Source organism: Mesitornis unicolor, unplaced genomic scaffold (assembly GCF_000695765.1).
Source record: "Mesitornis unicolor isolate BGI_N332 unplaced genomic scaffold, ASM69576v1 scaffold34439, whole genome shotgun sequence".
NCBI lineage: Eukaryota > Metazoa > Chordata > Aves > Mesitornithiformes > Mesitornithidae > Mesitornis > Mesitornis unicolor.
This window is the reverse complement of record NW_010207202.1, coordinates 86,162-113,947: the sequence shown is the minus strand read 5'-3', so window position 1 is coordinate 113,947 and position 27,786 is coordinate 86,162. Positions and strand designations below refer to the sequence as shown.

Here is a 27,786-nt window from a genome sequence, read left to right as displayed (position 1 = left end):
TAGGGAAATAGGACTTGAACATCTGGACTGGGATATGAAGAGTATGAGAAATCACTCGTTAGCTTAAAACCGCAGTGAAAACCATATATGTATATCTATAAAATCTCTAGCCAATTATTAACAGCTTAGCTACAAAATAACATTAAACCTTTATAAGGATCGAAAGATCTTGTCTCAAACTAATCTCCTAATATCAGAGAGCATAAAAGACTTCAGAAACATCAGCCTGTTTAAAACCTACACAAATTTAAATTGCAGACCCTGTTGTTCTGAAAATAATCCTCCCCTGCGATTAAAAAATAAATGAGAAAGGTTGATGACTGCTGTGCACAGAAAGAAGTCCACAGTATCTCATCACACAGCTTTTGGCATAGAGTATCTCAGAGACACGAAATGCTTCCCACGTGTGAGGTGAAGGCCTCAAACAACATGTGATTAATTCACCAGAGTGCTGTTCTGGTGCCTTCCACAAGCTGGAATAACTCCATTTTCCACAGATGGCTATTACAGGCACCACTCCTATGGTGGGAAGATAAACATTAGTGCCATCATTTTTGCACACCTTGAGTTTTAGATTAACCTTTCCTGTGGCTTATTGCCTTGTGATTCACTGCTTGCAGAGAAGGCTTTGTCAAGACCACACTCCCTCTTCCAGGCAACAATACATACAAAAAGCTAATATTTTGAAAACGGCTGCAGCACCAGTGCCTTATGGACTCAATTACCTACCAATATAGTGTTAGGCATCATGGTTCAACCAAGTCTTCCATTGATTTCATAATACAAGAAGCAAATAAATACTTATGAGAAAAGAGGTTCATCTTAAGTAGTCTGTCCACTGGTAGAGTACATTGGAGAAGCACAGGCGGCTTTCTCAGAGGCTTTGCTGCAAGGGCAGTCCTAGGAGCACCGTAGGATTAGGATCTTTGGATGTGCTCCCTGTTGTGACCGCTGGATCAGTGATAGCAGCTGCAGAAAGATCAGGGCACAGCCACATTTCTGCCCACCTTTCCTCCCCCAGCATTGTCTCTTTTTGCAGGTGGGTCTTGAGGTCCAAGAAGCCATCAATGTGCAAGGACTAGATGCAGTTTAACACCATGAAAGTCCTCAAGGGAGAGCATGTCAAAGGCTAAATATTTATTTTTAACACCAAAACCAAAAAACATCCTTATAAATGATATATCCTTATCGTCAGCACAGGTCCTCTAGAAACTCACTGGGAGTATACTAGGTCTTGGACAGAGAACATCAAAGACCACAGTCACTGATCCCCCAAAGCCTGGGTGTGAGATGCTGACTTTACTCTCTAGATATACTCTTTTAGCCTCCAATAACAAAATAGCTTCCTAAATATGGCTTAATCATTTAACTTGCTTAAAAAAAAAAAAGGCCTGATAATCAGCAGGTTTTCTCTCCCTATAGTCCCATCACTATATTTTTAGGCTGCAAAGCCAAGAAAATGATTCTTTTTTCCTACTGATACTTATTGTCTTTTACAGCTGCAGAAGATTTTAGACCAGGAATGTGAAGCTTACAGATGGCTTGAATCTGGCTTGTGAGATAGAGTGGGAATCTGTTATAATAATCCATTTGGACATGCTCCCATTTTTTGATCACTGAATTTGAATCTATTAATCTTCTAGACATTTTCAGCATGCCCATCACCATGAAATAAAGCAAAGGAACTGCATGGCTATTTGTCTACGAGGATTCGTGCCCCTGTTCTTCTTGCCTGAACTGCTGTGACAGATCTGGCTTACAAAGTACAATTTTCCTCAAAGGAATACTACACGTTGACCATAAAACAATATTATTTCCTCACTCGTGTGTGTACAAGAGCAAAATCCCTATTCCAGAAAGAACTGGCCATGTTTTCCAATCACTTTGGTGGCAAAGCAGATCAGTCAGTTTCTAATTAACTCTAATTGGTTTCCTCACATGCTATTATATTATTTACCTGGAGGTGACAGGTGCTCAAAAGCATCAAATATTTTCTCTATACATTGTAAATGCTAAGCAGTACATTTGATTAAAAATAATAATCACCCACCACTTATCACTTAAAATCAAAAACCTCAGTGACCTAAACACATGCAAACCACTTGCTTTACAATCACTGCAAAACCGAGACCAGATCCATGTAGTAGATTCCTCAGTGGGTAACACAAGAGAAGGAAGGGGGAAAGAAAAAAAAAAAAAAGGAAGAAGAAGAAAAAGAGAGGAAAAAAAGGGGGAAAAGAGGGAAAAAAGAGGAAAAAAGAGGAAATAAAGAGAAAAATTAAATCTTGGGAGGCAATGCCTTATAGGAGGCACTAGCCCATCTTGAAAGACATGGGCTGAGACTTCTGCTCTGCAGTCAAATCATGCATGGCTCAGGGCATGTCACTGCTGGCTGGATCCACAAAGGGCTTTTCTGAAAGTTGGGCGGCTAGAAGTGTTGGAACCCCACAGCTCCCCACATGTGTTGCAGGCATTGTGATACCCAATGACAGCTAAACACAAAGGTGCAATGCTCTCTCATCTCTCTCAAGGTAAAGCTGTGCCTTAGAGCCTGTCTCGAACTGGATTTTCTTTTATGTTCAGGGCCCTAAGAAACTGGAGGTATATATCCTCCCAGCTGCCTTCTGCTCCTGGAAGGTGCCCTACAGGAACAGGGAGGGCAGAGCAATTTGGGTTTAATTTGTGGGTCTGGGCACTTCCTGGCTAGAGCCAATGCAATGCAAAAATGCAGTGGACAATTGGCTTCATTTATAGCAAGAAAATTAGGCAAGTTAGGAGAAGGTTCAAACACCAAAAGCAACTAAGGCAGGCAAGCGGCGGTCACAAAATGAGTGCCCTTAAAGTATTTTCTATCCGAAATGTCTTTAAATCATGCTGCTGCATACCTACATAGACTCTGCAGAGGAGAGGCAGAGATTCAGGCTGAAGTGGGCACCAAATTGGAAAGCGTTCATGGACTGATTTGAGAGCAACTTTATCCATGAGGACAGTTTAGAGAAAATGTGTTATTAAAGTACTTTATTTCCATTTAGAGATTCACACAGGCATACACAGACAGTAGGTGGTGACAGCTGCTACCAGAACCATTTGTTATCTTACTCCTGTTCAGCTTTTGACAGTGTAAAATGAATATAAATGCTGAAAAGCTTTACAGAGGTGAACCAAACAATAAAAAGTAGAGGGGAATGAATTCTGGTTAGGTTACTTTAAGGAAGAGCTTTATTTCTGTTTATTCCTGAGGCATGGATATGTGCTGTGTTTGTAATGCTGACAATGCTGTTGAGAGGGTTCTTGGTGGAGTGTACCAAATCCACATCATCCTGAGGTGAAGAGTGAGGAGAGAGCTGGCCTTGTAGCTAACTTTAATATCATATCCAGAATTGACATGAAAATAAGTCTTCAGCAAATTATTGCTTTTCCCTAATAGTCCTGTCCATCAAAGTGGAGTGAACCTTTCACATAGTTTGCCTTAATAAAAGTGCTGGTGAGATATCTGTGTTTGGACTCAGCAGTAGGAAATCTCTTGGCATCAAAGGGCTTAAATTAGTTGGCCTGAAATTATATTGCTTTTTCCAAGCAATCATGACAGCTCTCAGAAATCTTGCTACAGTACAGTCACATCGCACCAGCTTACAGTTGCCTCCAAAAAACATTCGTTTTGGCCAGCTCCTCCTGGGAATGCTATCAATGGACTGATGTTTCTGCTTCAAAGTCCAACAGGCATTTTGAACCACAATCCTATCAAGAGGGGATACTGGTATCAGTTTTGACTTTTACCCAATTGTTGGGTTTTCACATGGAATAGTTACACTATCCTCCATTTGGTTTGATCTTGGTTGGACTCACAATGGAGGGCTGACAAATTTTAAATTACAAAGGCAATCTATAAAGGAGATTTCAGTATGTTGTACAGAATATAAAGTTCCTCAGAAACTATTGTAGTATATTGATTCTGCAATATATGATTCATTAGAGAGCTTGGGGTTGGGTTTTAGGAGGTTTTTTTTGCTTCTGTGACTACTGCTATCACCCTGGCAGTACTGATAACTGGAACACGCCGTAAAATAGGGATTGGTAATGAGAGGCACAGATTTATAGCACAGTACAGAGATTAAGCTGAAGTCAGATGAATGATACTTTCCTAAAACCTTTGTCCCTGATTTAGTGCCTCCGAAGCAAATTATTTACAATATGAGAAAGACCCCTAAGTTTGCACTGGGGGAAGGTAAAACCCTTATCTGAAGTTAGGCCAATAAACAGAAATTACTTAGACTTAGGAGTGCTGCAGAGAACATCGTTAGCTTCTGTGGGAGGGGAAGATTCACATCAAGTTTATTTTTATAGAGCAGCATCCACCTAGAAATGAGCACAAACTAAAATGCTGCATCCTCTGGATTTGGTGGGCACTCAAAATCTCATTTTTGCAGAGAACTCTTGTCTCCAAAAGGAGGTTAAAACAGTGACAGATAAGCAAAACCTGTCAGCCTTTGGGGAGCATAAAATTTAGATTTGAATTTCTCTAACATTCTACCCCACCCGGTCACCAAATCCCTTCCATTTACCTCTGGTTCCTGCAATAAGGCTGGTTGTAGCCTAAGGAGGAATTTAAGCCTAGATATAGACAGGGCTTAAGATAAACCCAATGGAAATATGGGGAGCGCAGGCTGAATCCAACCCCACCTGAGCCCACGGTGAGGGCATTCAGCTGGCTCAACTCATCTGGTAAAGTCAATATTCTCTGGATCCATGCTTTACTGCCAAACAGTGGTTTTCTGAATAGAAATTGGGATCATTTCTCATAAGTTCACATATCTGAGGTATACCTGGCTCTCAGTCAGTACTATGTAACCAATAATATGCCCAAAATAGCAAATGTGTCCTGCACACACATTACTAGTACAGAATCCAGTGCTAATTCTGCATAGAGCACCTAATATGCCAAGAATATAATGCGTACGTATTATTTGGATTATCCATTGCAGAGCACATTATAGGAAGCCAAGTAAATTTAGTTCTTCTTACCTGACATCTGTATTCATATTTAGTAGTGAGTTATATGTTTTCAATATGTTTTCTAGCAAGTTATTTACACAAAACTCATTAACAATAAAGACAGGGGGTTTATATACAGTTCCTGCTCTGCTGACTGAAATTGCATACCGAGATGTCAGTATGACTTTGAATAGAAGCTGGAAAGTTATGCTGCATGAAATCACATCATTGAGAGAAAACCCTCTCTCTTTTTATTCCCCATACTGACTTCTTTTTCCCCTCCACTGAGACAAAACCACCATTAACTGGTTCCTTGTTATACTCATTTCCTGCAGTATTTTATTAGTACCTAATAATTGTAAGGACTGCAATATAGTGCAATATAGAAAAAGCAGGGTTTTTTTCAGCCCTGTGTGAGGCTTGCTCTCAGGTTTTAAAAGTGATTTTCAGAAGTAGCCTTCCTTAGCAGACATTTTCTGGGATGCAGTTAGCGTGCAACTTGCCAGGTGCCTGATGTGCAATTCAGTGACGTTTCCAGGCTGATTACTTGGATGGCTCTGAAGTGAAGGCATCTGGTTAGGACTGTTTGCTAGTGAGAAGAAAAGGCACTAATTAAATATTTCTTGCCTTTTCAGGTTTGACCCTCTGATTAGCCACTCTAAAAATCACTCCAGGGAAAACCACAAAGGTATCTTTAATACAGAGAGGCATGATTAAACATTTTTCTGCTAACAAAAAAAAGACGACAATCAGCTCCAGCAATGCTAGCAGGTTATTGCTGTACTCTAACTAACTCTTAACCCTTGCAAAGGCTTTCCCTGGCAAAGTAAAAAGCATGAGCTATCTGAAAGTTGCCAAAGAATCTCATTGACACACACCATTTAACCAAATTTACTTGTGTTCCCAAGCTAAATTTGCTGTCAAATATGTACCTATATCCTGACATGTAGATGGATATCTATTGTGCATCTTATTCTTTAAGGCAAACCATATTCCTGAATTTAGCATACCGCAAAGCCATAGCAGTGATTAGTAAACTGCTGTCATTGACAGCTTCTTACACCTGAACCTTTCACCCTCTTTGCAGTGAAAACAGTTCCAACGTGCCCACATTCAGATCACCAGAACTCTGATTTTATTCTTCAAATAACACACATGACAACTAGGAAGCTACCTCAATGACCACCATTTCCTTTGGTCTTTTACCAAAGCCATGGTGGGTTTGGGGAATCTTTTCATCTCTTTCTTATTAGCTAGTGCCTGGGAGGTCTTGACTCATAAAATTTCCTTGCTCGCTACCGCCAAAATTAAAGCCTTAATACCACAGCAAGATCTACATTAAGTTCACAGTGTCACAGACTTGTTCTCTGACCTTTGACAAAGTACTTTATCACAGGCATTTGTACAGCTTTGGTTTCAGTAATATATTTATACGGTCCCACACGTTGCAAGAGAAACTTCCTTATCAATGAAAGTATAACATAACTAGTATCAGTTCACCACTAAGACAAGTTGCAAGTAGTGCTTTAATTCCTTGCATTTCATAACATATATATACATACACACACTTCATAACTCTTTGGATGGATAATTCAGCAGTCTTCTAAAGGACGCATACCACACATACACAAAACCTGCACAACAGCCTTCAGTTGTAACAAGGGTCTCCATGAAAATATAAATATCCTTTGGCAGGATTTTTAAAATTAAATACTATTTCTGGAAAAATATTCCTGTCTACTAACAGGGGCACCTTCAGACTTAGTCTGAAAGTAAAAAATACTGCTAGATTTGCTAGCTGTAGTAAAGGACATAAAATGATATATTACAGGTTTTTAACATCGGATTGGCTGTAAAGCTTCAAATGTTTAAATTTTTTGTTTCAGTTTCATAGCCTCTATAACCTTTAAGATATCAGCAAGATTTCTGCAGACCCAAAGTGCACTAAAGTCTTAGATAAGATGGACCCCCAAAATTTCCCAGTTTGGAATTAAAACAAAATTCTGTAACTTAGCTCTGGGAAAAAGAAACCCTCAATGGTCCAGAACATAAGTGCCTCTCCAAGCCCACATCTCTATTTGCGTGTCCTTGTGACAAGACCTTAAGGCATTCAGAAGAGTGAAATGGAGCTGCTTTTACCTTTTACTTAAAGCACTCCCAAAACACCAACAGCCCTTTTGATCTTCAAAGGTAGTGTTATTGGACTGCAGACTACAGCAGGATAAAGAACACTCACTTCTGCCAGGTAAAACATGAAAATTGCAAACAAATCTCCTCCCTGTTCATTATGTCTGTGCACAGCACAGCCTTTCTTCTTCCTTTGCTCTCAGTCCAGCAGGGTTCCCCAAAGTTACAACAAGCTGTAGCTACAGAGGCTCCTTTGGATCCCTAGGAAATTTCCTTTTTCTTCTCCCCTTTGAAACTCAGATGTGAGTCTTTCGACTTTTCTCCACATCCCCACCTGCACTGCTAAATCCCAGCTCACAGTCTCCTACCTGCTTAACTCCTCCCCCGGGAACTTCCCCAGATGAGCTTTCTCAGGTGCTTTCTGGCACTGTCTTTGCCTCACCCTCCAAAAACAGCTCAGTCAGACTCAAAATTCAGTAGCAGACAGGACAAAAAAAGGAAACAGTCCTTCTCCTGCTGCATAGCCAAGTCCTTTTATCAGACAGGCCAGCAAAATACCATAAAAGGTGATGAAACACACACGAAAGGTACCACCTCCATCAGAGTTTGGGAAATGATGATGTGCGTGTCAGGCTGCACCAAGATGGTTCATCCAACAGAAACCTTTTCCAGTGATGTCTGCAATGCTACCAAGAAAGACCCTTATACCAGTAAGTACATTTAATTGTGCATCTCACTGATACCAGATACTATGGCTATTTTGTATATTCCTAACTTTTCTGCTTAGAACAGAAGGGCCATTTCTTTAAAATTAAGTTGAATCTTACTTTGGGTATATGTTGCTCTGTTTGTATGAAACTAGTGTGGAGGGGTTTAGCTTAAACACATATGATTCCCTGCAGAGATGCTACTCAAAAATCAGGAGAGAGTTTGGGATGTAAAATACATACAACCTACATGGTCCCAAACGTAGGCACATCCCTTGAAAATATTACTGTGATTTTGTGAGATTAAAGATTGAGTTATTATTTGTTTCTTTGACCTCTTACTCCGAGATATCTTGGAGAAGACCAGTCTTTACTATATTTAAACATATTTTCTGAATCCTTATCTGTTTGGATATGGTTTACAGAGGCACATGTCTTGGTTTTTGTCAGAGATAACTGTGGGGTTACACAGGTCTAAACATAACTCTTCATATCAGCAGTAAGACTCAAGGAAACTCTGAATTGCAGCACTTTATACTGAAGGGATCCCTAAATGATTCTTTTCTTCTCACAATCATTCAAGAACTTGAAAGTCCAAGGAGTAACCTCAAATATCTCATTCCCATAAATTTAACAGAGGTCACAGCATGGCCAATTCAGCTGAAAAGTGTTATTACAGAAAAACTTGATGATACTTTTATGTTCACTGATGTGAACATAATTCTCTGGGTCTTTTAGCTACATATAGCATGTCTTATTCATAGAGACACTTCAGCAGATATATATGGTACCATGAGCAAAGTTAAAAGTGATGAATTCTCTGATTTATAACTTCTACTGATAACAAGATGATAGAAAAATCTTAAACGTATGGGTGTTATTATAGACACTGTGCAACTTTGCTCAGCAGAGACAGGATGTGAAAGAAAAAAATATTTATCACACCTGAACTAGGGGGACACTTCTTTGAATGACCCTTGTTGCCCATAAAGAATTGAGATGATCTCTAACCAATGCACAAAAATATTAAAGATAGGGTGAGCTTTGCAGGTGCAAAGTGTGGATGTGTGTCTATAATCCTTCTTGCTTTTAAGGATCACACAAAGAAAGATGCATATATAGAAGAGTTTTTTCCCTGACCAATTTAGTCTTTTAAAGAAATCTCAAACTACTGAGTTGACATTGCACCTCGTAAAGATCAACCAGAGGATTTTAACTTTGTACACACAAGAAACTATTTATTATAGCTAAACGCATTAGTGATGAGGAGCTAAACAAACAGGCCAGATCCTCCTCTTTCCATTTTGAAGCTTTGGTGACTGGCAAAATTGGACTCAGGTCAGAGTCCCTTGGTTATACCCATGTAAAGTGAAGGCTGCACTTGCCCACATTGGGTTGCGGTTGCATATCAGTTCCGTAAGGGTGTTGGCATGATCCAAGAGTTTAAGCACACAACCCAGATAAATATTAATTTGTAAATCTTCATTAGAAATCTGCTTTTAAAGCTGATTCACAGTGAAGTCTTAGTCAGATGAAATCATTGCACACTGAACAACCCTGTTAGGGATGTTTATCCAAGCAAAGGACAGTCAATTGCATTTTCATTAGTCGCACTGTATGGTTATTGTCCTTAAAGACAAGACTTTTAGATTTAATCTATTTGTCTACAGTTGTATCTAAATGCTTACAGTTGAATTTTCTTAAGAACTGAAAGCTAATTCTTACTACTTTTTGGCATTACAAAATCAGGTTGGTTGTAGATTAAAGCAGTAAAGATTTGAGGACCGAAGGTGGTCATTCCCAGTATCATAGCTCTGACAGTGCTGAGGACTCTCAGGAAGTTTAGGGACTTGTGGGTTATCTAATTCTAATTATGCACATTATGAAAAAGAACATTATTTAATGAGAAAATCACTGGCTGTGATGAACAGCAGGCGATTTATCTATCAGGAAAAAAGTATTTGTTTTAAACAGAAAATATGTTTCTCTCTGCTAGATGTGATACAGCTCAAAAAGACAGGAAAGATGGTTTATATCATCCTTTTCACTTTCTATAGCAGTTTTCTGGAAGGAAAAGTCCCCCCATTAAATGAGGAGGAGAGTGTACAGTTTCCTTGCCTTATATGGCTCTCTGCTGTCCTACGTGTGGGACAAAAGCAGCAGAGCCTAAGGTAGAGTTCACCACTGGCTACTGAAATACGTAAAGAGCTGTCTGAAACTCCTCCTTCAACCTCAATCTCAAGACAGCAATGGATTTTGGGAGCCTGAAGTTGAGCCTTTTTTTTTTTAAATAGAGAAAAATGTAGTTTCTTTCTTAAAAGTGCTTTTCTACTTTTTAGCTTATTATCTGCTCTCTTGACTATTCCTTCTAGGAAGATGACGCTGCCTATCATATTATGTTCATATGTATTTGTACTGATTTTTGTAGTGCTAACTTTAGCTAAAGTCTGGGTATATTTTACAAAAAGCATTTTTACCTAGCAAAATGTGTATTATAACATCAGTAAATAACTTTTTTTTCTTGTACAGCTTTGCAGTAAAGGTGTTGCTGTAGTCAATCCCTTCAAGGCATCTCCAGAAGATATTTCCAGTATCGTCAGTTTTATTGAGGCAAAGCTTGTAGCCTGCTACTTAAAACTGGGGAAGCCTGATGATGCTCTGAATCATTCACACAGGTAAAAATAAATATTGATTAGATACACTGCTAAGACTGAGATCCAAAATTAAACAAAGACTATGAAAAAATCCTGTGCAGGAAGAATCGGTCTAATAATGAGAAGAGGGGGATAAATAAAACATGGCTGACACATGGCACTGATGTTTAGATTGAACCAATTCTCAAAATTTGAGACATTAAGCCATAATAACAATGTATATATTTGCTGCTTTGATAATGCACTAGGTAAGGATATGCAGGTGAGTCATGTACATAGTTCAGGGCACCCTTAAGATTGGAGCTAGACAAATATAAACATGCTCAGCCTTATATGACAGTAATGATATTATGAGCTCTTGATCTTTTTCAATCCAGATTAGGTCAGGGATGACTTCAAATTATTTTCATTACATATTTCCTCATGGGCTCACTTGTGATCCACATCAAAGACCAGCACCACTAGCAACGCATAAAGAAACCAGACACAAAATTTGCACATGGAGGAGATGAAATTCCCATTAGTTTCAGATGAGTTAGGATTTTGCTGGGTTTGTGCTGTCTTTAATTAGCACTCAGGCATAATGATAGTTTCTGTTAAGAGCATGCATTTCCAGCTAGCAACACTTCATGGCTGAGATCTCTGTTCATTTTTTCCCCCTGTATGAGTTGTATCAGGATGGACACTGCAATTAGTGCAGGGTGAGGATTTTTTCATACAATCATCTCAAATGAATGTATCTACAAAAGAGTAGATACAACAAAAGAGGAAGCACATGCTTGTGCCTAATGCACAGGAGGCAGTGGTGAAGAATAAAGCATTGGTGTAGAAATGCAGTGCCATCATGGCAGCAGGTTCATTTAGCTGCATGCCAAGTCATGGGAAGTCTGAGCATCCTGACTTAATGACAAGGCCTTTGTCTCCCATCCCCACTCATCCCAATCCAATCCCTTTCCCAAGCACTTTTTGTCCATAAGTGCTTTTGTCCATAAGTGTTGGTCACTTCCAACCCAATACATTCTATGATTCTATGATAAAGTTCTGCCTACCTGGAGCCTATCCACATTGTGGCGGGGCATCCTTCAGACTAGTCCCATGTACCATCTGGGCTGGCGGGCCAATTGCCCATGGATGGTTAGAGAACAGTAGGTGCTTTCCCAGGGCACATCTAGTGGGCACACAAACTGTATTCATTCAGGTGGAGTATTCTGTTAGATAAGACAAAGCAGAGAAAGTGGGGAAGACTGCAAGATTCTCTTTAAAAATAAAAATGGATAAATAAAAACAACAACTGAAAAAAATGCACTCCTCATGCAAACTGAAAACCAACATTTTTTCACTGCTTCTCAAAGACCGTGTTAGAAAAGAAAAAAAAGATATAAAGTTTGATTGGACTCCCAACTTTTGGAAAAATGGTAATGCTAACTAAGTGTGCTAACTGCTAAATCACAGTTAATTTTCAAGAACACTAAAATAAGGAAGCTATTCAGAGAGTATAAATATAACTAGAACAGGAAATATTTTTCTTACCACCTTTAGACTACCTTGGTTTCAACATTGCAAGATGTACTGACACCAGTGAAACTAAAGCCTATTCAGACATGTTTTGGTTTCAATTGTCTTAAAACAGAAACCATGACCTACAAAAACCCATGACGCTCAGAGAAAATAAATTTAGACTGAGATCACCGGGAAACCGATGTAAAAAAAAATCTTCACTCTTCTTTTTAATATATGATTTAAACAATTTCTTCTTAACTTCTTTAGTTACGTAACACAAAGAAAAGTGGCAATTAGTAATGGCTACTTTTAATATAATTCATTTAATAACTTGCAGAATGAGAATAAATCTACTGACTATGGTTGTTACATTGTAAAATGCAGAAACTGATACAATACTATACCAGTAAAAAAATATTCTGAGGCATAGTTAACATAAAGACAAAACGTGAAATATAATCAATAGCTATATTTTTCAAAAAGAACAAGTAAATTACTCTGAGCTCTCCTACTAAAAATATCTTACTGCTATCAGTTAACTAGTACACATTGAATTTTTATTCCCTTTGAGTTTTTATGTCATCACCACATTGTAATGGTTTGCTGATAATCCTTTGGCATTAATCATTAATCCAAATTAAAATATTCATTTCTGCATGTATTTGCATTTACTGAACTATTCTTTCTTTAATTTCATGTAAATTTCACAGCTCCTGCATTTATTTCTGAAGCCTTATTAACAAAAAAATCAGCTTGAATATTCTCACACGTAGTTGTATCAAATATATAGAAGAGGGTTTTGCTGGGAAGAAATCTTATGAAATATCAGAACTAGAGAAATGGAGAAAATAAAGAATAATTCCAGCAGCTCGGTTTTAAAGTGTTCAAGAACAAGGCATCTTCAGGGGAATAGCTTTCCCACTCTTAAGAAAGAAAATTGACTGCAATTTGTATCGTCACTTCTAGATCCTGTATGAGAAGCCAAGTTTGGGTCCTTCTGGAAAGTGGAAATTGTATTCACTGGTTTCTTAATATCAACATTTAAGGCTGCCTTTAGCATCACTGGCACAATTGAGGACACCGGCTGGGTTCTGATCATTTGTCAGGCTGATACAAAAGATTTACCCTTTGCAATCAAACACTATTAAAACCACTTCTCATCTGTCACTGCTCTGAACAAACATGCCATCGACCTCACCAAGCAACATCTGCAGTAACCTACTTGACCACCACTTTTCATCATAAGATAGCCATCAAAATAATTCCTAACTTACAGGCTGAAGCTATAAAATGAATCACACAATATTTGCATGCCCTGTGGTCCTTTTGGCCCAGGCATTATGGCATACCAGGGTTTAATGATCTTAATAACCCCATATGGCTTGCTGAGAAATTAGATTTTCCCTTTGGTTGCAGAAGGCAATTTTCAATTATAGCAGATGGCAAAACAGTGAAGGTCTGAGAAGTCAAGAACTGACTAAGAAACCTCAGATTAGTACTTAGGCCTTATGTTGCTCAGCCTAATAATGTCAGTGGTTGAATTTTTACCCCCAATGAAAACAGTCTTGAAGCAGAGCACAGTGTTTCAGCAGAGCAATCCCCCAATTATGCCTGCTTTTCAGAGGGCCAGGCCCAACAGAGAAATCCATAAAGCTGCAGTCACATGTGGAAAAACAACCCAGAGTGCATCACGTACACAGCTCAGCCACTGTTAAGATTCAGTTCTGTTTGAAATTGGACAAAGCAATGCTGAACTCCATGACAACTAAAGATGGAGGATCCTTCAAAACATGATATACACTACTTTCTCAATGAGAGTCTATATCCCCTTACAGTTTGTTTATTTTGCTTTTTTTCCTCTAAGCAAGCTAAAATACATGTGCATTGACACTATGTGACTTGCTGTTTGCATGTGGGAAAATAACACAGAACCTTTCTACTGGAAATATGTTTTTTGCCGCTGCACTTACGCTTCCTCAGCTGCTATGGTCCTCATGGCACAGAAGATTTGAAGAATGACAGAGACATGGCTTGGTCCAGTTGCCTAAACAGAGACCGGTGTTTGTAGAGATCTTGTATGTGGATCAAGCACTAGAAAATGTTGAAGAGGTTAAAATCACCTACGCAGCAACAAGTGACAAAAAGCATTTTGTTTCATTTCTGCCTACTTTTGATCACTCCTTGCCCAGCTGTAGCGAGGCTGCTGGTCCCATAGGACTCCTCAAGGGGAATGAGGCTGCCTACCTATAGGTGCAGTCACACCTCTTCCCAATGGGATTGCTGTGGTGCCGTAGGAAGCCCACAGCTGGTGGTGGGAGGTGCGTTGGGACGCATCATCTGGAAGGATGCTTGCTCCCTGCCCCCTCCCAGAGCATCCCTTGGCTTCACTCCCTCCCCTCCTTTCCTCAATCTGAAAATTGCAGATTTAAGGGGAGAGGCGAGGAAGAGGAATTGGACACTGTGGCATGTGTCCTTAACATTATCTCTAAGTAATGCCTGAAAAATATGTTCACAATAATGGGGACTGCTGAATGGAGCTATTCAAAATCTTTGGGGGTTAGCAAAGACTTTCCTGTGTCCTTGCAGACTCTGCTCCACAGCATGACCCACTGCCAATTTTCTCCCTCCATCCCAGAAAGGCGATGCATACAGAATGTAACAAATCTGTAAAGCTTTTTCTGCAATGCCATTTTATGTGTTTGGTGGAAGGCAGAGCTCTCTAATGCCTCTTGCACAATTCATAGGGAGACATATGAAGTAGAAAATAGCACCTCTGTTAAGTAGTACACGATTGCTTTAGTGATGAGTTAACAGAGGGAATCTCTTATGGAGGCACAGTGGGAAAAAAAAAATCTAAAACAGCTGAAACCTCACAGATTTAATTCTAAAACCTCTACTTTTTCCCAATGACTTTTCAAACACTTACAAAATGTTTAAAATAATTATTAGTGATCAAGCTTTAAGCAATATCTGTCATTAAAAAAAGGCATCTCAAAGTTTGGCCAGTCTATTACAGACAGGATAAATCAAGACTCTTTAGTCCAGATTAGTTCAGAATTTTCAGATTAAAAATTCAATATTCAGCTACTTCTTCATTCCCTAGCTTCCTTATTTTGCACCTTTAAAACAGAACTATATTAAAGTAAGTTGAAGAATGGAATTCTAGTGAAATATTAAATAATCAAAAATAAATAATGCAAAGATGCTATGATACAGTGCAGTCAGTGACTATTAAAATGGAAACAGAGTAGAAGAGGAGCTAATAGAAGAAGAGCTTAAGAGGAGCATAGATTTTTAGGTAGAAGTAGAAAAATGACAAACATAATGGCTGATGCTGTTAATCTGTGGGAAGTCTGTAGTGTAGTGTATACTGTGCTCTAAACTACTCTCCTAATCTCTTTATCTCATCAGAAAAGGGAAGAAAAGGGAAGAGAAGAATTAGCAGCACCTAATTACTTCAGCAATTGTGTTAGGCATATTGCAATATACATAATAGATGAGATATTGTTAATACAAAGCTATTCCATTGAGATGCTCTGGATAATATAAACCAGAAGTACTCTTAAAAAATAATTCCCTCTCATGCAGTATTTAAAATATTTTTAATGTACTTCAACTTTTTATTACTTTTTAAATAAGAAACCTTTTCCCCATAATCTGTTTCTCAACTCTGAATCACGTGTTATTTACAGGTTGGTATATCAGTGATATAGTTCTATTTTATGGGCCAAGACTTTATCCATTGAGATCAAAAGTTATATTCCTCTTGACTTTGATGGTGGTATATTGCAAAAACATTTATCTACACAATGTGCCATGGCACCCTGTTTAGAAAATGCATATTTGGGAAAAGAAAATTGCCCTGGAAGAAATACAGTTCCTTGTAGAAGGAAAGTCTAGCAACATTGAACTGTTTTACAAGAGTTGAGATACATGGCAATAGTCCTAATGGCATCAGAAAATCTGGTGGTCAAAAAAGCGGTACTGGTACAGCTGGAAAGTGCGGGGTCAGTACATTATGCAAACAGGACAGGGAATGCAGAGTATCTGCACTTGTGTTAAGATGTTCTGGGAGCTTCAAAACAAGATCTTTCTAAATATCTTTTTGTTCTGGGCTGGAGAACAGTCTCCTTTATACCACCTTCACAGCTGAGGAATTGAGACCTGTATAGCACATTTATCTTATGCTTGCAATTCAAAGCAAATTGCTGCTGCAAAACCTTTTAGTATGGCAGTTATATTTCACTTTACTGACAGAGAAAAGGCATTGTGTGAAACCTTTTTTGGGAACCCATGCTTCCTCCCTTCCTGTCTGTTTAGATACAAAAGCTTCATGAGATGTTTTCTTCTGTGCACCGAAGGTCCTTGCCCGTAGATGCCTTAATTGCATTTATTTCTGATTGGTTGTACAAAAAAAGAAATCTAACTGCACAAAGACAAGTCAGATGTCATTCTTCAGCATATAAGCATTTAGGTCCTGTTGCTTGACCCTCCTAAGTGTGGTAGAAGCTTTTCTGTCTTTGCAGCTGATGGTTTGATTCAGTGGTGATGACTATATTAGAAGGGATTCCTAATGATTTATCAGATTACCGCCAGAAACCCACTCTGAACTCTGCCAGATTTGCCTTGATTTGGTGTGGCGATGCTTGTTGCTACATCTACCGAGAGGTCCTGGCCTCTCTGTCCTCCAGCTTTTTTCTCTATAACACAGATGTTATCTAATTTTGCGTGTTCCTTCTCTAACAAGAGTGGACAGGGCAGGGAGGAAAAGGGGCTTCTTTCTGCAGGGACCAGAGCACTCACACAGGGGGAAGACATCCCAGGGAGCAGGGCAGGGTGGGCACAGCCACAGCCAGGTATTTGGTGGCAATTGAAAGAAAACTTCCCATGGACTGATGGATCTGAACCTGTCCAGCCACCAAGAGACCAAAACCAAGCTCTGGAGAAAGGCCCTGGCTCCCTCACATGTCCCTTCAGGTGGCTCTTCTCACCACAGACACCCTCCTTCTACCTTTAATTATTAATGCCTACTAGCACTGAAACCACCACACTCTTGTCCTCTGGGAGAAAGTTCTTCAGCGCACCTGCTTTCACAAGCCTACCAAATATTTCCACCTGCTTTTTGCAACAGGGAGGGCTTTTTTACTTTTCAGGGTGTCAGCTTTGGTAAACTCTCACACAGAGCAGGGAAGCCTGTAAACTTTTGTGTGCCCAAGACACATCCCTCAGTTCTCTACAACAGCACCGGTAGGAGAAGTGGTTTAGAATACTAAGTTGGCTGCAAGCAAACATACCACCTTAAGGTGTCCAAATAAAACTTAAATAATACCATACACAGCTGCACTTGTAAATTGGAGGAAAATATGAAGAATTTGATTCCTGGCTACCATAGGATTCAGGAATTTGACTGCCTCTAGTAGAGTTGAACTCTGAAACCAGCCCTTGGGATCACGGCATGGAGCACAGCAGTCTCAAACAGATGTAAGACTTGTACTACACTGCAGATAATAAGCTACCTGCCATATAGATGAAACAAGGAAAAAGAAGAAAGTTGAGGTTCAGTCTAATTGTACAGGATCTGTCAGGTTCGTCTGTAAGTATATTGGGGCTGCTTAACCAGCTGTACTGATTGACAGTACTCACTGAAGATAAAAGCATTGTATTAGCCTACAGCAACTGAATACATGCTTCTACTGAATACCAGCAGACACGTTACTTGCACTGACATTGTATTTAATATTGTGGTGAAGAATGCCTCAGCAACTACATTTGTACAATCAGTCCCTACCAGCAGCATGCTAACGTGCCAGCACGGCACACTGCCATACCAACCTGTGCTAGCTTCACATCTCTCTGCAGAGGGGCACATATTGCTTCAGCACAGAATTTCTATTTCTGTTAAATCACCTAATTCCTCTCTAATAGTCAATTAGAATTGACTATTAAATCACATTTGCACAGAAGACCTTGTTGGATCCTAACAAGGTATGGACAATGAAGAAAATGTTTCTTCCACTCAAAGAAATAACTGCATGCACATCTACAAATAAACTAGCTTTTACTTACAGTACTAGCAAGGAAAATGACTGTCTGTTTAGTGGTGAAGTGTATTTTTTCACTTGTTTCATCCATAGAATCATCTCATTGACTTTTTCTCAGCCTGTAAAGGCCAAACACGAATGATGTGGTGGATAGCAGCAGAGCCGCTTTTTCATGTCTGTCAGATTAGAGTTAAATCCCCACTGCATTTGGGAAGGAATTCAACAGAGGATGTGCACCTTAGAGAAAAAGCAACATGATTTCTAGCAGCCGGTTTTGATGTAGCAAACTGAGTTTCTTGCCACATGTGTTTCCTGAACACCAAGCATTAAGACTTAAAAACATGGAGAGAAAACTGCAGACTAACATGTGCGTCTTTGATTCACATCCTCCAATTGCTATGAGGAGGAGAGAGCTGATGCCTTCTTCCCACCTCCTCACCATTTTAAAAAAGATAATAGGACAAACACTGTATTATTTTTAAGAGAAGATGTCAAAATGAAAAAATGAAAATGTCAAAAAAGAGGCTGATATACAGCATTACTTAAGGACTGTTTTGTTGAGAGAAACTGACCAAGTGATTTACGAAAGGCTTTTAACAGGGTAGTCTTTGGATTACAGTGAAGACGAAAAATAAATGAAAATCTATTTCAAGTTTACTTTAGCCTAGTCATTTGACAGATGGGTGCAAAACCTGGCAAGAACACAGGTTTTAATCTTCCAATGTAGTGACTTTATTTGCAGTTTTGCGGATTAGAAGTTTTCTCTATGCAAAATAAGAGCCATCCATTTTCATATGTTTCCTGCCAAAACTACTTTTCCTACCTGCAGCTCCCACAAGAGGCACATGAGTAAAAAGACCAAAGGACCGATGCTTCTGCTCATGGCACAGATCACCACACACAGAGATTGTCCTGACTGTGTTGCAGCCGGTGCGTTCACCACCATCATCCCTTCCTAATTCTTCTTTCAAGCCTCCCTCTTGAAACACATCCCTCCTAATTAATTACTGGATTAACCAGCCTAGCATCAAGACTGCTCATGGCTGGAGGTGGATCTTGGAGCATGGACTTGTTCTCAGTGTGCACAGCCTGGCACATTTCTGCCTGGCCAGATGGGTCCCCATCTGCTCTTATTTGAAGGAGAACTTCCTGAAATTAGGGTTTTCCTCTTAACCTTTGTTTCTATGATTCCTTTGCTTCCTATTTTCATTCATTTTTTTCCCTTTTCCACCAAAATCACCCGAAACACGAAGTCAGATTTAAAAGCCAAAGCGATAGCTCTGCACAGTTTTAGTGCACACTTGGCATTAAATTAGCACTGTTCTGCATAAAATCTACTAACCTGGAGCTGCATCAGTACAGCATAGGGCTACTTTTGCGTAGAGTAGTAGTACAACATAAATTATTTCTAGTGTATAGGCTACAGAGAGCTTAGCAACATCAAACCAAGCTGCCAGGAGTCAAAGGTAGCTTTCTGATGTTTGCCCAAGTTTTTTCAGCATAGAATTTATAGATCGAGAGAAGCAGTTGATCTTTTTGAGACTAGTGAAAAAAATCAAGATGGAAAATGGAAAGCTGATATCCAATTCTTTGAAAATCTGCTACAGTTCTATATTTATTATAAGCCTATCACAGCACATCCTGCTCAAAGACTTACAGAAAAATGTGTTGCTAACTACCAGGGAATTATTGATTTTTTAATTTTTCCCCTCATAGTGCTATTGCTTGGCTGTGGTAGAACTGATAACTTGGAGATGGAAAAAAGAATTTAAAAAATATCAATATTACTGTTATCAACTGTTGAGTACAGTTTACAGCAGCAATAATCTCTTTTAAAATGGCTTGCAGAAGTACCAGTTGTCATCTACGTAATGTATTACTGTTTTGGTCAAATCATTAACTGCTGATAGTATTTGACCTTTTGGTTAAATAAAGTTTTGGTGACCATCAGTATTGTCTAAACTTCAGATCTGAACCATCTTAGGCTGATAACTGGAGTCTTTGCTGTTGGCATTATCTTTTCATTACTGATGAGCAATTCTTTCTCCTTGTTAAGAGCAAATAATTTTTAACATCCCGTGATGTTACATACATTGTATTTTAGTTCAGCCTTTAGATGTGCCCCCAGTCACTAAGGTCTGTGTTGGCCCCAGTAATGCTTTAAGTTAAACGCTATCATTTGTCACTGGTTTTTGCCTCACAGCTTCCCAGAGAGATCATTCCTGCAGGTTAATGCTTTCTCTCAATACAGTTTTCTGAACATTTTTTCAAATGTTGGACTAGGAAAGTATAGTTCCAAGATGCTTCCTAGTTCCTATACCACCTCAGGATGGTCTTCAGCCAAGTTGCATCTCCAGAGCGCAGAGCGGCTCTGCCCATACAGAGTAAAGCTTTAGTGTGCCAGAACAGAAATGTCACTGGTTACATCTACCTTAGCATTTCGGTTTGGCACAGCAGCAGGGTTGTGATGTACTTTACCCAGTTTTCTCCATTTTCTGCACACTAAATTATTCACAGACCAGTTTTGGAGGTCACAAACTAGATTAATTTAAGAGAAAACTGTCTGCGTGAGCTGTGCACGAAATACAAGTAGCACCTAATAAGGCACAGGAATCCAAACCAACTGCTGACCTTCCAGACAGCTTTGAGCAACACACACGGGGACATTTTGCTTAAGGGAACAGACTAAATCTAGTCTGAAATAAAAGCCCCAACTGCCAACAGTGTAGATGTAGGGGCCTCAACAGTAGCTTCTCTGATCTAGTGATCCACTCCCAATGTATCTAATTACTTTAAAATGTAGATGTAACCATCCAGAGCTTTAGGCCTTCTTCTGTATGCCTTGGAGAAAGTGCCTGCAGAGTAAATTTGACTCACTAGTCTACAGCATCTTGGAGACACTTTTAGGCTTTAACTTATTCTGAAAGCTCCTTCTGAAGGCCCCAGACATGCAGCCCATGAGCACTGAAAATATATAGAAAATACAGTTATTGGTCTGCACTGGGTGTTTCCATAGATGCAAATTTATGGCTGAATGTGTTTACATAGATACTTATATAATTTTCAAGACAATTAATAAACTTTAATAAATGATTTGGTTATGAAAAGGATTAGTTCTGTGGTTATTAGTAAACCGAAATCACAAGAGCAGTAGTATTTAATGCTATTATGATATCCAAAACTCTCAATGAGGAAACAAAAGCCAGTTTGCAAGTTTACTTTGTAGTAGGATGTAGCATTAATCTCTTTGCTGATGTGGTAAACTACTATTAAGTACTTAGCATATGTCATGACATGCATGTTTTATATAACTTTGCATCCTATAACATGTTTTATCTACCTTTTCTCCAAACCCTGGGAGAAGTGGCGACCAGAGAAGCCAGTCACTTGTTGGAGTTCTCACAAGTGGAACTAATTAGACATAGAAGGAGCTGTCACTCTTGCCCACCCCACGCTTACATCAGATGAATACCCTGCCTGTCAGTCTAACTGCTCAGCTTTTTCTATTTTTACCCTTCCATCTTTTTCTGATATCGACTTAGAGCCTGTAATTTATTACACCTGGAATTGCATCTGTTAAAGTTAAGGGTCTGAGAAACATGCAAAGATCCACCCACCTATCACTTGTACAGAAAGTGTTTTTAAATCGTTCAAACTACCATTGCAATACATTTTAGATGCACTGTTGTTCCAGGTAGACAGGTCAGACAACTGCCACTCATGTCTGTGGAGGCTGGGGTTAACATGAAGATGTACTATAGCATTTTTGCTTGTTATCGACAAGCTAAAGGCATTATAGCATATTAACACAGGAAATTTTTCTAGAACAATATACAAAACCCTGATGAAACTGTATTTAGATATAACCTAAATAAAAATTTTAATAATGCTTGTTCATATATCACAGCTGTCAAGAAAGTGATAGTTCATATTACATCTGAGACACACAGAGTTGCGTTGTATCGAATAAGTATATACAGTATGTGTCTTAGTCACAGTTTGATTATTAGTAGCTTCTAATGATTTAAAAATCAGAAATCTAAACTTGCCCATTTCTCTTATCTTTTAAAGGAGCATTATTCTCAACCCAGCCTATTTCCGGAACCACCTGCGCCAAGCTGCTGTGTTTAGGCGTTTAAAGAGACACACTGAAGCTGCAAGGTACTCCCTCTGCTCGTGGATTGCTAATGGTTTCTCCATCTCTTTCATGCCAGCTCTCAGTAGTAAGGATATCATCTTATATTCAGGCTTTTCCAAAGTCAGTAGGAGCTTTGCGTTGGCTTTGTGTATATGATCTCACATGCAGCAGAGCTCCAATCCTCCCAGTTGGCGTAACATGAATAATCCCAATTATGTCCCCAGTTGCAGTTACACTAATGTATGTAGGAAGACTTTCTCATTCTCAGGCATAGGAGTGAGCCCTGGTCAGGTCCCAGAGCTGCACTGGCACAAAAGCTACATGCACACAAGCATCTTCCACTCCCTGGTTTCCCCATAACCCTAGGCAGAAGCTTAGGGGCACTCTGAGTGGACGGGGACCAAAAAAAAAAAAAATTAAAAAAAAAAATCAAGATCTGAGGGTGCACTGTGGTATGCTGCAAAATTTAGCCTGCATGCAGCTGATGAGATTGCCGGTGTGAACGGAAACTGCTGGCAGGAAGAAAGTCTGGAAGAGGAAGCTCTGCTTGTGTGCTTGCAATAGCGCTGCCAAAAAATAAAAGTTTCAACATACAGCAGAAGTTTTTAACCACTTAACATGGTTAAATTAAAGAAATGCATGGGGGAATGCAATGGTGACTTGCTATGTATCATCACTACTACTAACATTAGACACTTCTGGAGGACTGTTCAGCTGAAGACCACAAGGTATATCACAAAATATTTCACAAATCATTAGCCAACTAATGGCAGAGCAGTCAGTGTGAATTAGGCATGAGACTGAAAGGGTCACTTTGCTCATCATTTAAGATGGTAGAGCTCTGAAGCTATTAAAATAGCAGCAAAACAGTTTGTACAGGGCGCAGAAGACAACTTTATCCAAGCAGAGTTACAGAGAGCATTTGGGAAGATGAACTTCAGTTTTTGTGCTGGACTTCAGCCAAAGCCTCCCGGACAAGCACTTTTCCTTCTGCAGGACATACACCGAGATTATGTCAAAGTAATCTCCACTGGCTTTCATATGTCAAGACAGGGAGAAGAAGTCAGTTCCCCAAACTGGAAACAGTTTTTCCAGATATTTTAGAAATATTATTTCAGATAAACCAGGAATATTCCACTTGAGAGCAAACCCACCCACCACTTTTTAAAAAAATAAAAAAAAAAACAAACCACAGCTTACTTTTCAAACAAAGCTGTTTCAAACCAAAAAAGTAAAGCATTTTGTTGAAAAATAATGAAGTGTTGTGGTAGTTCCCAGATCTCCTTTTATATCTCATTAATAACAGTCTCTTCTTCCTAAAATGTTGTTGGGCTGTTGATTCAGAGAGAAATAATTATCCACTGAATCCTCAACATTTGAGGTCCACTGATGAGCCAGGCAATTTAGAGCTGTGTTAGAAGAGTATGTTGCTTTGTGACAGGTGGTGAATCCTGTTCAGGATACTTTCAAACCCAAAAATTCACTAGTATCCCAACAGCTGAAGTGATACCAAGGGAAATGTTTGGGGTGTGGTGGAAAAGAGGATTTTCCCCTTGAAGTAGTAACACTGAAGATTTTAAAAACTAATAATAATAATTTTTTTAAAAAATACCCTTTCAGAAACTGATCTTTCCTAAGAAGAAATACATACAAATGTCTATATGTTAGAAGACACTACGAACCAAGGAGGTGTTCATAAATATGATTTCAAAAATTAGGAAAATATGTGGTTGGTGTTACTGCAGATAAGCAATCAGTAACTTTACTACATCAGCAGGCAAGAGGGAACTGTGTCAGCCTTTTTTCCCCAGATGGAGTCGTTTTCAGGAAACTAGATTATTTTAAATGAGATTATGTATTTTGTGAAGGAGAGGAACATTCTGACAGACTGAATCCATAGCAGTGACTGTAGCAGTATGCAGAGTTTAGCCTAGTTTAACATAGTGTTATAGCAACTGTGCAGAGCTGCTTCTGCAGATTGTGTTAAACTAAGCTTAGCACTGCTTCTGTCATCTCACTGGTGTCACCGGTCCTAGTCAAACCCCAGTAATGATGCAGAATGTACTCTGCTCGTTACAGACAGACCATGGCATACGGACATTTGGGTGAAGTTTCTGGAAATACAAACTTGGTTTTTCTTAGCATAAGCTGTCACTTATTTCTGCTTCCTTCTTCCATGAGAACAAGGTCACTGAATTTCTTTTTCTGCTTTTAAGTATCCTTTGCCTTCCCGCTCCCCTCATTTGCTTTTTAAGTTATTGCATAGTCCATTAACTACACCCAAAACACTGTATGGGTGTAAGCAGTACTGCTTGGCAGTAGCAGCATGGATCATCACATTTAACTTAGCCTACCTATCAGACTGAGATCCCCTGAGATTTTGTTTCTGAGGAGGTACCAGACCAAACACTTTGGTTCTGAGAAAGTCTTGGGTTAGAGTGGGTTCAACGGTAATTTAAACATCTCTCAAGCTCCTCTGTGTGTAGTTTTCACTAATACAGCCCAGTATCAGGAGAATAAGCGTATGAGACAGTCTAAATGCAAGGATGTCTGAATTAATGTAAGAGTCCGATGTGCCCATAACTAAATCCCTTCTGAGTTTTGTCAGCTGCGTAGCGGTTCCTTCAGGATAGCACTGTGATAAGATGCCACCGTGTAGAGTGCAGCCTAATGCCATTTGGCATTGTAAAGCAATCCTTGAAACACCACTGAGGGGTCAGAGCCTCTGCAAATGATGAATTCCCAAGTGCTGCAACCACTTTCACTAAGATGTCAGCCAGTAAATATATTTCTCCTCTATTGGTATCTGTGATGTTAGAAGACTGCTCTTGACAAACACAGTAAAGATTTAAACCTCGGAAGGTAGAAAACTTATTTCAGTTGAAAGACCATCTTGGCTTTTGAACAAATGGGCATAAATGCATTATGTATAAATTTAGACTTGAAGTTACCAGGAAGTTTTAGGTATTAGAAGGCATTTAGGCTTAGGATCAACCTCCAATAGCAGCTACTGGAAATACCCTGCAAAGGAAACATGGTCACAGCTGATCAAAAGAACACTTAATAACCAGAATGGAAAGTTCAGGAAAGTGTCCTGGACTCACTTCTGTCCCAGAACTGAGGAAGGCTCTTGGAGAAGGCCAAGGAGATCTCAACCTATAAGGACTGCTACCTTAAGGGAAGGATGAGATAAGGGACACGTGCATGCAAGTGGATGCAGAAGCAGCAGAAGAACCTCGGAGGTCCATACGGTCTCTAAGGGACCGAGCAGCCAAGCCACTGCCTCCTGCTTTCAAGGACAAGAGTCCTAGAAAAGGAACATGCACCCAAGGGTGAGCCTCAGAGCTCCTGAAGGAAGAAGTATCAGAGCCTGCGCATCCTGCAAGTCCCCAGGCCCACAGCTGCCTCACACATCCACAGGACAAGGTCTGACCAGATGAGCAATAAGGCATGAAAGCAATTTTTCTTCTTTACTCAGATAGTGCAGGCTGTTGCTGACACTGAATAGCCTTGAATCAGTGGCAAGGTGAAATTTTATAACTTAGAGGAAAATATGGCCACCTATTTTCTTTGAAACTGGAGTTTTAAATACAGAAGGAATTTTGCCCTTTTTCTCATTAAGCTGTATAGCTCTCATCTTTCTGCTAATCAAAATGCTGTGCTGATTTAACAGTGTCACTGTGTTCTGTGAAAAGCTTAAGATAGCTCTTTTATCACCAGCTAGAACACTAGTGACTTGAAATTAGTTGTATATATGTAGGGGAAAACAGACTGTCTGTCCCTCTGCCAGAACAAACAACTCATATTCATCTGACTGCAGAGAGTAGGGGTAAGCAATCCTTAAGGAGGAAGAAGTTTTAGCATCTTAATAGCTGTGATGTGGCTGACTCAGCTTTTTTATATTCCCACTTAAAAAGAAAAAAAAATGTAGATAATCCCATCAGCTGAAAAGCAAACCAGATTTGCAAGTTGTCAACCTCAACCCTCTGTGTGAGTTCAGGTCAGACCCCTTCTAGTCAGACTTGAAAATGTTGTGTGAGAAAGCAAGGTGAATTATTTGGGTTAGTTTGTATCTCCAGCTTCGTTTTAAAAAGCATAGAGTTGTACTAAGGAAAGATTTATACATAATTGGGGTTGGGGATACAAACTCAAGGAGGTGCCAGCTGAGCGCCTCTTGCACACAGAGCATCCGTGGTACCTGCTCTGCATCCCACCTGGGCTTTCCCTTGGGGAAAACAGAGGAAAGTTTATATTCTTTCTCTATCCTAATTGTTTCAGTTTTCCTAAGCAAAAAAATCCAATTCTATCAAAAGGAGGGAAAAAAGAAAAAAAAACGATTGTCATAGCAACGCACTCCCCCCCACCAACTCCAGCAGTGAGCAGGGCTGCCCCCCACTGCTGCCAAGCGCGTTGTACAGGGGCACACGTTACCCAGCATTAGGAATGAAAATGGACCTGTGATCTGAGAGCTTCTGGGGGCTTTGTGACCCTCCCCTTCCTCCCTAGAGTAACACCACGAAAGGAGCACTTCATAAATTGGTTCTAGGAAAGCAGCTCTGACAAGTGCTGGGATCAGTCAAAGCCCAAAGGAAAGTCCACGCTGCCTATTATTTAATTTGACACCAACATACGATGTTAGTCTGTGTCTAAAATCACCGGCCGTTATTTCTGTGCTGCACACATTATTCTTTATCACTTGAGACTGTCCAAGTGTCAGACAGCAGCTTGCTCACACTGGGGCACATCACAGGTAGGAGGCAGCTGTCAATGCCACTTCTTCCCCACCCCCTGCCAAATCTGAACACTGGCAGCAGCGTATGTCCCTAACCCAGGAGCATGAGGTGCAAGGAGATAGAAGAAAGCAGGGCAAGCACCAGTCAGAGGCCAGGAAGAGCTCTGGAATTTTCATTGCACCTCTGCTACCAGCAGTTCACCCTAGCTACCCCAGCCCTTCTCCAAAGGGCTCAGCTACGAAGCCAATGCAGACACCGGGGCCTCCCCCACCTCCTGGGATCTGTACAGTACATACCTGCTGGCTGCTGCTTGTCTCATACCATGTCATGGAAAGCCCTAGATCTTGCTGGGCTTGGCAAGCTGTTTTCTTGAGCATCACCTGTCATTTTAAAAGGCTTGTCCTTTACCCATGCATTGCTCAACTCATATTTGTAAAGCATTTTCTAAGTTCTTATGTGGCAGTGGCCATTAAATGAGAATGTATCACTGCACAGCAATCTCAATACAATACAGAAAATTGTTACCTGCATGCAACCATGGGACAGATTATTATAATAGTAAATATAATAAAAGTACTCTAAATACAAGTGCCATTTTCCTTTGCATGAAACTTATTTCTGCTTTCTAGCAGTGGGCTAATGACCTAGAAACTTCAGCAAAGGCAGGAAGCGTACCCCATCACCAACCTGGAAGGGTTTGGCAAGATGAAATAGTCTTATAGCAGATTCTCAATACATTTAGGGTTCACTGGTGAAATATTTAAAATGAAGTTTCCATCAATCCTCTGCAGGAATTGGCAACATCAAGGTGTCATGGATAAAGAACATAAATTTTTGCCCTATTTTGGGGCTAGTCTACGTATAGGTAAATCCTGACATCAGTAATTTCATTCC

The 27,786-nt window shown here is 39.7% G+C and overlaps 1 protein-coding gene across 1 annotated transcript in view; it reads left to right on the top strand.

Moving 5' to 3' along the window:
- SPATA16 (spermatogenesis associated 16) overlaps window positions 1–27,786 on the top strand; it is an 81,108-nt gene that overhangs the window by 6,438 nt on the left and 46,884 nt on the right. Inside the window, exons 3-4 of the mRNA XM_010192049.1 lie at window positions 10,356–10,501; window positions 22,093–22,182. Coding sequence (XP_010190351.1) covers window positions 10,356–10,501; window positions 22,093–22,182 — 236 coding nt within the window. The remainder of the gene's footprint in view (window positions 1–10,355; window positions 10,502–22,092; window positions 22,183–27,786) is intronic.